The following is a 14,958-nucleotide window of genomic DNA, read 5'->3' on the forward strand; positions in this document are numbered from 1 at the left end:
GGGCCACCAGACAGTTTGTTTCCATTGACCGTCCACAGGCATGACCGCCCGCAGCTCCCGATGGGCAGGGTTCGCCGTTCCTGGCCAATGGGAGCTGCAGGAAGCGGTGGTCAGCATGTCCCTGTGGCCCGCGCCGCTTCCCGCAGCTTCCATTGGCCGGGAACGGCGAACCCTGCTCATCGGGAGCTGCGGGCAGCTGTGCAAATGTAAACGAACTGTCTGGCAGCCCGCCAGCGGATTACCCTGACGGGCCGCATGCGGGCCACAGGTTGCCCACCACTGGTCCAAGGAGCACAGGCCACATTAACTGCCAGTCAGGAGCTAATTCATCACAGGAACTTCCTGCATCCCGCTTCCTGCCTTGTTATGTATGGACAGTATGGTGCACCGGGTGGACTGATAACCCAGCTCCTCGCGGGTTTGATTCAGGCCATCACCAAGGAAGATGGCGTAGTGGGAAAAACCACAGTGTGCTTGGTTTGGGCCAGAAGTCATGAGGCCAAGCTCTTTCGGCAGCAGCCCTGACTCGGGGGAAGGCCCCTCTGCAAAGAAGGGAATCGCTCAGACTTGTGGCTATTTACTCCTCTCTCTTCCGCATGCCAGTAGGCCTTAAATATTGATCACCAGCTGTTATATAGCATTCAGCCCTGCGTGCCAGCACGCTGGCCCAGTGGCGCTCGGCAGATCCAGGTTTAATTCTTTGCGCTGTCATGGACTTCCTAGGTGGCCTTGGGCTAGTCATGTAGGTATCTCAATGCCTTTGAGGATCTGCGCCTAACTCCCAATGGGATCTGAGCCAGAGACTCTTTGTGCCTCGGTTCCCTATTTGTGAAATGGGGATAGTAGCGTTTCCTTAGCTCACAGCAGCAGGGGGAGCGTAAGTCCATTGAAGACTGTGAGGTGCTCAGATACCACAGCAAAGGGGAGAGGCACAACAGTTGCTAGACAATAGGGGGACGTCCCCAGTTCCCAATGCTAGTGGCGTCACTAGGTGTCATTGAGAAATTTTCCTAGCCCCTTCCAGCAAAGGATCTCCAAGCACTTTACAATCATAGAGTTGTAGCCCTGGAGGACTGGCAGGGCCCTCGAGAAGTCATATGGTCCAGTCCCCTGCATGCAAGGCGGGACTAAGTAATGGCTAAACCATTCCTGATAGGTCAGGGGTTCTCAAACTGGGGGTTGGGACCCCTTAGGGGGGTCGCGAAGTTATTACATGGGGGGGGTCGCGAGCTGTCAGCCTCCACCCCAAACCCTGCATCACCTCCAGCACTTATAATGGTGTTAAATATACAAAAAAGTGTTTTTAATTTACAAGGGGGATCAGACTCAGGGGCTTGCTATGTGAAAGGGGTCACCAGTATGGAAGTTTGAGAACCACTGTGTTTGTCTCAGCTGCTCTTAAAAACCTCCACTGACAGAGATGCCACAGCCTTCCTAGGCAATGTTAAGTCTCGCTAGCCCCTTGTGAGGTCAGTGTCATATGCCTTGTTTTACAGACAGGCAAACTGAGCCACAGAGCTGCTTAAATAACTTGCCGAAAGGCATAAAGATCAGCATCAGAAGTAGAGCTGAGTAGCTTCGTTAACCATCCTTGTGCCTCTAGTGCCTCCTGGTGAGACTATCCAAATACCAACCTCCTATATAAGCCCTTTTCCATCTGTAGATCGCAAAGCACTTTACGAAGGACAGCAATCGCAGTAGCGTCATGTTACAGATGGGGAAACTGAGGCACGGCACCATGAAATGACTTGCCTGAGTTTGCCCAGAATAGAATGCTGGGCTCCTGAGTCCCCGTCAAGTGCGCTAATCACCTGGCCATAGCGCCTTATGACCTCACACGGGAGGAAAAGTTAATGTAATACTCTCCAGAACAGGCAGCCCTGCAGCCGCCCTGGAGCACCTGTTGTGACATGCAGCTGAGGAGCTGCTGGCAGGATTTGTGGCTTTATTAACAAGACAATTAAGGGGGAGTTTTCACGGCACCAGCAGCCAGTAAATTTATCACTCAGAGCTGACCTTGGTGCGACTATTTTACTCCTTAGGAGCTGCTATTAAAAGCTTGGAGGCAGGCAGGGTGGTGGGCAACAGTGTGAAAGTCTGGTGTTTGCAAAAGTCTTGGGTGTGCCAACCTTGAGCCTTCAGAAATCATGTCAGGCATGGAAAAGACGAAGATGATTGGATTAAAAATCAGATTTTTTTTTAAGTTGGGGGGTAGTTCCTTTCGGGGGGGAGGGTTGTCTTTAGGGCTGCCATTTTCAAGCTCCTCTCTCCACCCTGAAAGGCCAGAAACACCAATTTTTTTATGTAAAATGAAAGCTGAGTTTCATAATCCCATGCCTCCAGGAGCTGGGTCTTTGAGGAAAACACCAAATAGCTTGAGCCTCGTGATAAAAAATCTCAAGAGTAACACTGTAATATGTGTGTGTGTGCGTGCATGTGTGTGTGTGTGTGTGTGCACGTGTGCTCACTCTCTGCATCTCTCTGAGTGTGTGAGCGAGTCGCTGGGGAGAAACAGGCTGTGTGTGTCTCTTGGTGGCTTTCTGTGTGTGTGAATCTTGTGTGCGAGAGAGGGGCAGGCAGGGCTTGGGGTGGGGTTTAACTCACAACTGACATGCCCTTCCCTGGCCTGATTCCAGGTTGTCCTTGGTCTGAGAGCGGAAGGAATGGATTTGTGTATGAGAAAGCGACTGAGAACTCTCTGCCAGCCCTGAGGGCAGGAGCCACCCTGGATTCGCTCCCATGGTCCCTTGCTCCCACGCCGCTATCTTGTGCCGATCTCTCCCAACAGCACTCTCAGAAATGCTGATTCATGGAGCTGGAAACATGCATCAGGATTCGCCCCGTGCAGTCTCGGGCACTCAAAGGCGTCTCTGCAGGCCGGGCAGGACACTCAGGGGGAGCCGAAGAAACCTCCCCAGGCCACTCCCATTATGGCACACGGCCTCCAGGGCCGGGCGAACTCACGGAGTCGGCAGTGCTGAGGCCCGTGCAATCCCCGGGTGCAGACCGGTGTTCTGCCGGCATACTAGGATCGGCGAAGTCACCTTCTGGGCCCTGTGCAGGCTCGGGGCGGGGCTGGGACCAGGCACCTGCACGGGGGCTGCTAAGGGGGCTTGTCCTGAAGGGAGGGAGGGAGGGTTTGCCTCTAAGGGTGCCCCTTGATGCCCTCACCACTCTGTGTTGGGGTCAGCCTGCACCCCTTGGCAAACACGACCCCCTAGAAACAAGCTGGGCCAAGCTGCACGTTGATTGCCGAGGAGGCAGCATATTCCTGCGCCAGCGACCTCCAGAGCAAGGTGGGGGGAAGCAGCTTCAAAGCCACACAGCAGGTCGGTTTGTTCACCCCCACCACCCTGCCCCCAGGCTGTGATCGGCCAGCGACACACACCCCTGGCTGGGCCACTCCGCTGCTTCTCCCAGGAGCAGGCGGCTGAAGAGGTGGCTTTAAAACGTCAGCCCGAGCCACCGTGAGCTCTCCGGGGGTCTCTGGGACTTGGCTGTACCCCTCCTCCGGCAACAGGAGCAAGCCAGCTGGGCTGGGACCAGGACAACCTGCATGTGTCAGGGCCGCCAGCTGCGATGCCTGGCTGGCCAAGCAGAGCCCCAGCCCAGGGCTGAGTCCCCTGGACATCGACAGGCCTGTCCCAGCGCGGCCGCGTGGAGCCACAAAGCCATCGGCCAGGATGGCCCCGTCCGTCCGTGCACTGCTGCTCCCTGCCCCTCCCGCAGGCCCACATTGCAGCCAGGCCCAGCCAGGGTTCACTGGTGGCTGCTGGGTTTTTCCAAGCACGGCCTGGCGGGGCTTTAGCCGTGCGGCAGTGCTGATCCCAGTGGACACGGCAGAGTGAAATCACTGCGGGGGGCGGGGGGGAGAACAGGGGCTCTCTTCCTGCCCGGATCCTCCAGCGCGGGGTGCGTGTGCAGGGAATGTTTGTGCTGAACTAAGGTGGGCTGGGGGGAGCACAGAGACAAGCCGGCAGCTTGTTTGATGAATATCCAGCCCCATAGCCCATGCTTCCCTCCCTCCCCATTTCTTCTTTCCTCCCTGGCTCTCAGCTTCGGGTAATGAATCCATCGCACAAAATCCAGCCTGGGACTCAGGGCTCAACCCTCAGTCTTTCAAATGGGGGGACAGGGGAGACATCAGGGATTCCTGTGGGGGAGAATCACTCATTCTCTAACCAGGGCCATGTCTGGGCTGCATCCTTCCTCCAAACAGCACCGGCTACTGCCAGCGCAACAGATTCATCCCTGTGGCAGAGTGAGGTCCAGCCCAGGGACTGAGGCAGGCAGCAGGCACCTGCCCAAGGCAAGCTGTGGGGGCCAGTTTGTGCCCAGCCCAGGCTAAGGGGGCACTGAGGGGGGCCCTGTTGCAATGGCCATAGCATTAGCAAATGGGCTCTGGGCCATAGCCAGGATGCCAGTCAGCCTCGACCTTCTCACCTTCTATCCCTGATCAGCCCCAGGCCTCCCACACCACCCTGCTCCGGATAGGGTGACCAGACAGCAAGTGTGAAAAATCGGGACAGGAGGTAGGGGGGTAATAGGTGCCTGTACAGTAAGTCCTCATTTAAAATCATCCCGGTTAACGTCGTTTCGTTGTTACCTTGCTGATCAATTAGGGAACATGCACATTTAAAGTTGTGTAATGCTCCCTTCTAACGTCATTTGGAAGCCGCCTGCTTTGTCTACTGCTTGCAGGAAGAGCAGCCCATTACAGCTAGCTGGTGGGGGCTTGTAACCAGGGTGGACCAGCAGCCCCCTATCAGCTCCCCCATCAGCTCCCCTAAGTTCTCTGTGCAGCAGCTGCCTGCAGTTCAGCTGTGTCCCTCCCCCCACTGCCATGTGCTGCTCCTGCCCTCTGCCTTGGAGCTACTCCCCGAAACTCCTGCTTGCTGTGCTGGGGGGGGGGCGCTAATGTCAGGGTTTCCCCCTCCCCCTTGCTCCTGCACCCTGCTTACCCCATCTTCCATAGAACAGGGCTCAGGACAGAGGGAGCTTGCAGCAGCTGCGGTCTCAGCAAGCTGATCTAATTAACAAGACAGTGTACTTAAGGCAGGGGTTCTCAAACTGGGGGTCAGGACCCCTCAGGGGGTCGTGAGGTTATTACATGGGGGGTTGCGAGCTGTCAGCCTCCACCCCAAACCCTGCTTGCCTCCAGCATTTATAATGATGTTAAATATATTAAATGTGTTTAATTTATTGGGAGGGGTCGTACTCAGAGGCTTGCTGTGTGAAAGGGGTAAAAAAAAGTTTGAGACCCACTGACTTAACGGAAATGCGCATATCTCCCTCCATTCCTGCTGCCTTGCAGAGAGAGAGAGTTAACCCTTGAGGGCTCAGCCAATTGCTACTTTATCATTTAGCAGTAAGGGAAATATCCCACCCTCTGACTCCTCCACCTCAACCAAGCTTCACAATCATCATCACTGTGTACCAGTATTCAATTTAAAATTTAAAAGTATTAAGTTTAAAACTTATACTCTGTGTGTGTGTATCTATCTATCTATCTATATATATATAGTCTTATGTCTGGTGAAAAAAATTTCCCTGGAACCTAACCCCCTCATTTACATTAATTCTTATGAGGAAATTGGATTTGCTTAACATCGTTTCGCTTAAAGTTGCATTTTTCAGGAACACAACTACAACATTAAGTGAGGAGTTACTGTATAAGAAAAAGCCCCAAAAGTCGGGACTGTCCCTATAAAATTGGGACATCTCATCACCCTAGCTCTAGAGTACCCTGCATATGCCCCCTACAGCTGGATCTCTTTTAGAGCTGGCTTTGCTCCTGGCAGGTAGGTTTCCTGCACTGCGGTATTCCCTCGGGACAGCTCAGGCCTGGCATGCAGCTCTCTTGTGCCATCATGAAACTAGCTGTGGGACTGTATGGACACTTAGGCTGATCCTCTGCACACGTATGAGCAGCCAGCACAGCAGGTTAGCAGGCATGCACGGGCTTTAAGGGCTGTTTGTTAGCAGGGAGCATGGGGGATGATTTATGCAGCTGCACTGGCTGACCTGCTGACGCACAGCAGAGCAGTGCTGCAGGGACGCTTTCCCTCCTCTTCACGTTTCTGGGTGAATGGAGTAGGAGTGCACCAGGCACAACCCCGGCAGAAAAGGTACAAATTCTGCACACCTCCAGTGTTCTGCCAAGGCATCTCAGTCCTGACCTGCAGCCACCCCCGGGCAGTTGTGAACCCGTTAACACGGGGGAGTTGAGACACCAGCTAGAGCAGGAGGTGGCCACCAGGGCTGTTTTAGGGGCATATCCTGGCCTCTTGCTCCGGAAGGTTTGAATCCAGCACCACAGAAGTGAAAGGCTAAAGCACTAATGCTCTGCGCTGTCTAAAATCTGCAAAGGGCCCATGCAACCAGACGGTCGCCTTGGCTCCTGGCCTTGCTTGTCCTCCTTAGAACGGAGCCTGTCACGCCGGTCAGCAAAGCACTAATTGGCAACGGTTGGCATTTATCAGTTCACGTCAACCTGGGGCCCGTGGTTTATTTTTAAATGTCCTGCCCCCTCTTTCCACACTCCCGCATTCGTGCCACTCAAATCAGACACACTTACAGTGGCCGAAGGGGGGCAGCACACCTAGGCCTGGCTGGCTGGCATGAATGTGGAGTGATAACCCACCCTGCGTGGCTGTGGTACCTTCTATCAACGCACTAGACCGACATTAGTGGCTTTTGCCACACAGCATCCCCATGAAGGGGGGGAGGGGAGGACAAACACCATTCACCTTGTTTTACAGCTGGGGGAACTGAGTCACAGGGAGAGACTGAGTTGGCCAAAGTTACACTGAGTCAGTGGCACCATCGAGAACAGAGCCCCTCCCTCTTGCCCCCCAGCCCAACCCCCCAGCAGTAATCAATACCCAGATAAACCTGTCCAGCTGACTCATGTCACACTTGGGACTGTAAATTCCACAGGGCACGTCTTTTAATTCTGTGTTTGTACAGCACCTGACACCACTGGGTTCCTGGTCCAGGGCTGGCGCTCTTAGGCCACGCAATAAAACAGCTAATCTTCACCATCAGCGGCATAACTCCATCTCCTGCCATTGCAGGGGCCTTGGGCACTGGTGGCCCTCGGTCCCTCCTGTTCTCTGCCCGGGGCACACAATGGTTTAGTCTCCTGAGGGCTGTAAGTACTTTAGTCTAATCCATTGGGCTCGATGCAGGGATAGCTGGGGGTGGGAGGGGCGGTCGGTGGCCTGGAAGAAGCGAGAGATCAGACCAGATGAGCAGATAATCCTGCCTGAGCACAGCCTCTCTGTCTCGGTGTTTTGCCTCTTTAAGAGCAAAGCTGGCCCTGGGTGAAAAGTGAAATGACTGACACAGGCTGTAGGATGACACAAAACTGTATTTGCTGAACATTGCCAAGAAACAAACGGGACAAAGTCGTCTAGTACATGTCACCGGCACCGGGAGTCACAGCTCTGAATACAGCGGGAATTGTTCAGGTTTCGTATGACAAAAACAAAAAATAAAAAATAAAAAAAAACCCACCCAAAAACCAAACATCGCTCAGGTCACCAGGGTTAAACTCAGAGACTGACTGACCAGACGGACGCGAGGTTGCCAGCACAGCATCAAAGCCGTTCCAAAGGACTCGGAGAACGAGAAGCCGAATGAAACCAAGGCTTGCATGGGGCAAGCCTGAAATATTGGCCGCCTCAGTGAAGCTCAGACTAGGAGACAGGGTTAGCAGCATACGCTAGAAAAACAGGGGAAAGAATTCTAGCCAGCAGACCAGTTAAAATACAAGCCAATACAGAACAGCCTGAAAGCTGGAGTTTCCCCATCTCATTGTTTAATAAGACTCCCCCGCTCACCATGGGAAATCATTTCATTCTCAGCCATTGGGGTGTCCCTGCCCGCTCCCCACCCCCCAGTAGAATACAGACTCAGACCTCTGAAAGGGTCAAATGCTACATTTGAAGGCTCTGAGCCAAATGTGGCCATTTCCACTGGGCTTCCCCATTGTCAAAATCTGCCTCCCCACTCCAGAGAATGGGGGCGGGGGGAGAGGGTTGGTTACTCAGGAATTATGTTCCACAAGAACTGAAGGGGTGAGGTGTAGTCAGCTGCCCCCCTCCCATGTGTGCAATGATCTATGGCAGGGTTCTCAACCTCTGAGGCCTCCCCAACGTGCTGTAAGAACTTCCCTCCCCAGACCACGGTAACTGTTTTTCTGCACAGCCAGTACATTAAAAACCAGAGCCAGCGTTAGCGGGTAGCAAGCCTAGGGCCCCAAGCCAAACTAAGTTCCTCAGGCTTTGGCTTCAGCCCCAGGCAGCAGGGCTCGGGCTGCGGCTTTCTGCCCTGGGCCCCCGCCAGTCTAACACCAGCCTTGCTTTCTGGTTTATTTCGGTGGGCCCCCGTAAGCCTGCTTGTGACCCCTCAGGGGAACCCAGGTTGAGAACCTCTGCTCTCTGGGAGGTGTGGCGTGCAGTACAAGGAAGGGCCTCCCCCAGCCAGCTTGCTTTGTTTTTCTGGCCTCAGTCCAATCTAATTGCATTGCATCTTGCCCGCTACATGAGGAGCGCAGGTGTTTTCTAGCTTCATGCTCCAGGCTGATGGGAAGGTGCAGCCTGCAACACCCCACGCAGTACATCAGGGCCTGGGAGCAACCGGGAAAAGCAGCGCCTCCCCCTGGCTATCATCTGTCTGCAATTCCCTAGGCCGGAGTGGAGTCAAGGGCCGCTCTTCCCATTGGACACATGTTCAGAGGCAACTGGGTCAGGGAAGCTCAAGCCCAGGGCATTCTCTCTCCATCTGAAACCTCCCCCCAGTTCAGACTCAGAGGAGTTGCTCCTCAAAAGGCAGTTAGGCTCCTAACTCCCATTGGAGGAGCTGGACCTGGTGGCCTTGTGTGGTCACGGACTCCGGGGCCCAGGGAGCACACAATGCTACCACCAGTGACAGTGGCGGATCCTGCCTCGGCAGCGGTCGGCATTCACTTTGTACGGGTGTAGGGGACAAGACATTCAATCTGAGCCTGCATTCCTAGAGCGCCCCCTGCATCAGCCCAGGAAATCATAGAGGCCATTCCTGGTTCATGGCAGGCTGGACTGGGCAGCTGATGCAGCTCTGGGCCCTTTGTTAGGTAGCTGCTCCCTGGGATTTTAGCCACCACTGTAGCTACCCCAATGAACAGACCCCTCCTGCCGACAGGGTGCAGCCATGTGAACTGTGACTCGTCTGCACTGGGGGTTGTAGCCACCCATGGTGCCACGTCCATGCAAACGCAGCCAAGCCCAAAGGGTCCAACTGGAACTTTCTGCCTCTGTCAGGTGGGATCCCTAGTTCTTCCCCGGCATTGGCTAGGCCATGGCCAGCACTAATCAATGTGCGACTCTGGCAGCGGGCCCATTGGTGCATGCAGGGGCTCCTCTAGCATGGAAGGGCTTTGCACTGGGGGTAAGTCGGTACAACTCTGCTGCGTTCCCAGCTGCGCTGCAGGGGAACATTGCTGGCTTCCTCCACTCCTGTCCACTCCTTTGCTCCAATGCCTGGTCAGCCCTGGAGGAGCCATTCGTAACACAGAAAGGGAGGGGAAACTTTACATCCGATGGGCCAAATCTGTCCCAGGTGTTGCTCCAGTGATGCATGGGGAATGGGTCAATGCTGACTATGGCCAGCAGGACCCAGTCACCTCAGGTAAGTTCTTAGGCAAGTGCCTAAGATTCATTTGACCGATATGGGACTTAAGCACGTGCTTCATTGCTGCGACTCTGGCACAATTCAGCAAGGAGGTGCCACGCACCTGCCATTGACCGGCTGAGAGCTGTGGGTGCTCAGGAGCTCCCGGGCTTCCGTAGCGATATGCAAGCGATTGCAGAGGCAGCTGGCAGGCTGCTCAATGGAGCTCAGTGGCTGCTGGGTTCTGCAGCAAGGACTGGGGTTTGGCAGTGTCTGTTTTGGAAAAAGGGAGGAGCTGCAGTAACCACTCGCACCAAGCGGCAGCATGGGGGCCCCAGTTCTGCGCATCCTGCCTGCAAGGTGTTGAGGCCAAGCCTCCCCTGATGGCAGGAGGAGTGGAGCATGTTGTAGACGGCACCCGAGCAGCTTCTAGGCTGGATCGTGTGGTGCCCAAAATATCCAGGTTAGTGACTCAGGGGAGCGACCGCTGGTTTGCAAAGAAAAGAGAGAGCGCTCCAGCGCGTGTGAGTCCTCTTAGTGCCAAGCCGAGGAGAGGCTCTGACCACACTTCCCTGCGCCAGTCTACAGCAGTTATTATTCTCAAGGATCTTAGCGATTCACGTCGCCCATCCTTAGCCCTGAACCGGAGACCTGTTGCCGAGACGACCAACACACCAACCTGAAATCATTGACAGATGATCTATGCCTCTCCCAACCCCCTTCCTTACCCTCCTCGCTTTCCCCTCAAATTTGAGCCTTTATAATTCAAGTGGATGTTCTGAAACTAAACCCACCCTATAAACTGATACCGCCCAGGACAACAGACACTCGAGCCCTGATCCAAAGCTCCAGTCAATGGCCAGACACCCCTTGACTTCCCCAGGCTTAGGCCCTTGGAGAGCTGGGAGAGGAAAGAAAAATCACCACTTACAGCCTGCGTAAATAGGAAAGCCAGGTTGAGGGATGGGTGCTTGGTTTCCACTAGGGAAAACAGCCGGGCAGACTGGCTCAGTGTGCTTGAAGCCCGGGCTGCGGGCGTCTTTTTCTTTGCTAGATGGCCTGCCCAGTGAAGAAACGCACAGGGCACTTAGCCAAGGGAAAAGGCAGAGAGCAAGTAGGAGCCACAGCTGGTTAGGGCTTGTCATAGCATCCTACGCTCTGAATGCCAGGTAATAAACTCAGATTGCTGACCCTGCTAAGGAGACGGGAGGAAAAAACAGGAGAATGATGCCTTATTTCTTCATCATCAAGTGGCTGTGTGACCGCTGCCCTCTGGGACAAGGCAAGGTGGCTACACTCAAGCTGGAGGGGAACACGTAACTGGACCAACTGCGGTCGGAAAGGCAAGAGCTCCCTTCTAACCAAGCCGACAAAACCAGCTGGTGGGAGGAGAGGTGGGGAGAGAAATGCTTTATTGTTGATTCAGCAACACTCTCCAACAGCAGCTTCGCAGACAGTGAAATAGCAGCTTTTTCGGGGTCATCTGATGCATAGTCCCTAAAACGGTCCCATTCTAGCAGCCAGCGGGGTCAGGGAATTTATTGCCCCGTTTTATACAGGGATCCATCCTAGCCAGTGTGGACTGTGGGTTCTTTTCACCTGACAGGCTCAAATCCAGCCCTGGGGTACGGCAGCTGTGTCTTCAGTAAAATAAACGGAGTGGCACCTGCTTACACCAGGGCTGATTTTGGCCCAGGAGCTCAAGGCCTGCCTCCTGCAGTATAAGCTGGAGCTTTTTGCGCAGGGCAGTTTACAATGCCTGGATCTGATCCTGCAGGCCTCATGCCCTCAATACTCCCCCTAAGTTTGTGTGCGCGCGAGAAATGCAGGATCCCGGCCTAGCTGGGAGGCATAGAGCCTGGGTGGTACATTCTGTCTGCTCTGAGCAGCTTTCTTCAGGAGCAAATGGCGAGAGAGGGAGAGGCACTTTCCCCTTCAAGCAGCACTGGAACAGAATTCATCAGAGCTGAACGCTACATTGCCTTTCGGGGAGAGGCTCTGCAGGGACAATACAGTACCGGACGGTTGTTTTGTTAGCCCTACACACTGAAAAGGCCTTAGTAGGATTTCTTTTGTAACAACTGTCTGGTTCAAACGCAGCAGATGACCCAAAAAAACCCATATACAATAAATTAGAAATTAGCCCAGCTTCCTAACATACTAGTCACTAATAAAACGATTACTTGGGAGACAAACTAGAGCTCTGGTACTTATAATCTTATCTTTTTTTTAAAAAAACCAACAGGCTGCAGGGTTCTGCATAAAAATAAGCACATTTAAGCCAAGAGCTTGCTGTTAACTAAGTTAACCCGTTTTTTTATAGATAGATAGATAGATATCCCTCTAAAAAATTTTCCCTAACATTGTTCTTTGAAGGAGCAACTGGGTTTACAAAGGCATAAAAATAGAGATTTTGAAAGGGCAGCGTGCTAGTTAAGATGCTCAAGGCACCTCTGATTAAAACGATGGGATAATATTCTACAGCGCTGGCTCACGGTAAAGCTTTGCTGTGAGCAGTTACTCTTGAATAGTCTTGTGTTTTTGGAACGGGGGCCTGGAAGGAGGAAAAGGATAAAGGAATATCAGTTGTAGCAATTCCCCCGCATCACACACGATGATAAAATATGGAGAGAATCTGAGGAGATGGGCCAGATTCTGATCTCAGTTACCCCGGTGTGAATCCAGAGTGACTCTATTGGTGTTAGTTACGCTACTGTGTAAATCTGGGGTAACTCCAGTGTTCCTGAATTTACATCAGCATCACTGAGATCACAAGCTGACCACTAACTTTAAATATATATACACCCTTTTGACCTGCAAGACGGTTTTTTTCCCCTGATATTGTACATGCAGGATCAGAAAGATGGGTTTGTTTGGGAAGTTTAACTGTGCCAGAACATTTTGCATGCTTTGCTAAAGCCAGCTTATGTTAGGGGAGAGTGTTATTTCATACAGTGTCCTAAGTATTGAGGAGGTAGCTGCAACTATACCAACCCTGTCACGGCAAAAAGGAGGAGGAGTTTGGGCAGGGGGCTGTGACCTTAAAAAACAAAAGATCAGATCTGCTTGCCAGCTTGAGCAGCATTCAAGTAGCATTTAAAGTACCTCCATGGGACTTTAGAATCTCTGGGGAATCTAGTCTGTTGACTGTGACACGTGTAAGACCCGCTGTTTTATTTTAAGCAAGCAGGCTGCAGGGGAGTTTCAAACTCCCAGAACCAAACAGGAGCAAGGAATTGTGGGGAAGCCCAGTGTCAGTATTAGGACCTGGAGTATCATCCCCACGTCGCCGCTGTGATAGTCCCGTGTCTTCTAACTCCTCACAATATAATAAAGTCATGCAGCAATTTTAAATAAGTATTCAAACAGTTCCCTTTTCTCTGACTTCAACTTGTTCACCAGCACAGGATTGGAGGAAGCAGGTCTAACGATACTTCATATGCAGAATTCAAGAAAGGAAAATAAAAGTAAGCGCACAACCGGAAACACAGAAAGCAGAGTTGTTTTCTCAGTGGTATGTCTCGGATATTCTGTCTCACCCTTTCTTTTCCCCCACCCTCTTCCTTAAAACTGCACTTTCTAAACAGCCACATTTCAAGACCATCCCTGCCTACATGAATCTAAACTTTTCCGCTTTATTAACAGGCTTTTTTATTCTTATTATTTCACAACTAGTTTAAACAAATCCAAAGTTTCACATTTTTTCCTTTCTTTTTAATTTGTCAGTTTCCCAATTTTCCCTCAAGAAAATTTCCCGGGGCGGTGTGTGCTGCTGCGATCGTCCAGCTCCGAGCTGGAGGAATTTTGGACGGAGCCCAGCTGCACACATTTCACTCCAATATGTACTCTTCCTGATAACTTCTTGTGTTTGCTTTTAAACGTATAAAATCACAGTTCATGTTACAGCTTCAAAGGAAGAAAACAAAACACACACACACACAATCATATTTGTGAACACTGTACACTAAATAGGTCTTTTCAACAGCAGAATAGGACGTTTGGCCTATCATAGGGTGTAACACGGGCAGTGCCTGAAACTTTAGGGATGCCATGCCAGCAACCTAGATCACAAAACAGCGGAACCCACCCACCCATGAGTACCTTTGCTGACAGGCTCAGAGCATGGGACAGCTGGGCTCAGATCCTCAAAGGTATTTAGGATCCTAACTTTAAATTGATTTCAGTGGCAGTTAGGAGCCTTTGAAGATCTAGGCCTTGGCGCTTTCCTGTTCAGGTATCAGACTGACATCCCCAAAATTCAGCCATCACAGCATTTACAGGTACCATGCTAAGCCACTTCTGCATCAGCCTCGGAATTCAAATGCTGCCAAATCAAAGTGGGAAAGGGGCATTTGACCTGTCTTATTATTATGTATATATTTTAATAACACTTTTGAATTCACTTTACTGCTAAAACCTTGCTCTTTAAGAAGAATCCAACCTTTAAGTTGACACTTTTTTTAGGCTCATGTTCCTTTAAAATTCTCTTTTCTTTTGTTTTTAAAACACCTCCCAGAAAACTTGCTTTCTTCTGGCAGAAAAATCAGCTGGCAGCTCCGGGCTCTCACTGCACCCGCTCTGTGAAATTCTCCGGGAAAACCCCTCGACTTTGATCAAGTTCCTTATGCTGGAGCCAGTCAGCCTCTTTCACGCCCATCAGCCATCCTTCATCCTGGCAGAGAGAGAGAGAGATCAGATACCAAGGGTCAGATTTTTTTTTTTATGCAGTGCAGGTTGGGAGACATCAGAAAGGGAGTGGGTGAAACAGATGCACAAAGTGATGCTCTGAGCTAGCCCTACCGGACTCCAAACCAGATGGGCAAAGGATCTTCTTTTCATTTTTGCAGTTAAGCCCACCTCCCACTGGAGGCAATGGCAAAGCTCCCACCCCTGCCTGATTATATGCAAGGCCTGAGCTTGCTCTCATTTATGCCACCTGTCAATCAGTACTCCCACTGAAGTCAGATCAGTGCCAGAGAGTTCAGAACCTGGCCCCTGGGCAAAGGGGGCGAGCAGATCCCTGGGGCGTGATGGGATCCAGTGTAGTCTTTACATTGAGACGGGGGTGGGGGGGGGGGGTCCCTTCCTAGATGATGCGCTTTCGCTGGGCTCAGTGTAGGAATTGTTGCATGGAATTCCCTGGCCCATGTCATGTAGGAGCTCGGACTGGATGGTCCCTTGTGGCCTTAAAACCTATGGATAACCTATAAGCCAGGAGGAACTGCATAGCCGCCAGCAGAGCCCTGCAGGTGTACAATCCCCGCCCCTGGGTGTTTTGTCCTCTGCTGAGGTCATTCAGCAAGG

The 14,958-nt window shown here is 52.2% G+C and overlaps 1 protein-coding gene across 7 annotated transcripts in view; it reads right to left on the reverse strand.

Annotated features, from left to right (window-relative positions):
- Positions 1-11,977: 11,977 nt before the first annotated feature.
- The window catches only part of BIN1 (bridging integrator 1), a 154,644-nt gene continuing 151,663 nt past the window's right edge, over positions 11,978-14,958 (reverse strand). For all 7 annotated transcript variants that reach the window (XM_039495961.1, XM_039495963.1, XM_039495964.1 and 4 more), the window contains one exon: positions 11,978-14,326. In XM_039495961.1, coding sequence (XP_039351895.1) covers positions 14,219-14,326 — 108 coding nt within the window. In that variant the 3' untranslated portion in view covers positions 11,978-14,218. The remainder of the gene's footprint in view (positions 14,327-14,958) is intronic.

Source organism: Mauremys reevesii, linkage group 11 (assembly GCF_016161935.1).
Source record: "Mauremys reevesii isolate NIE-2019 linkage group 11, ASM1616193v1, whole genome shotgun sequence".
Taxonomy (NCBI): Eukaryota; Metazoa; Chordata; order Testudines; family Geoemydidae; genus Mauremys; species Mauremys reevesii.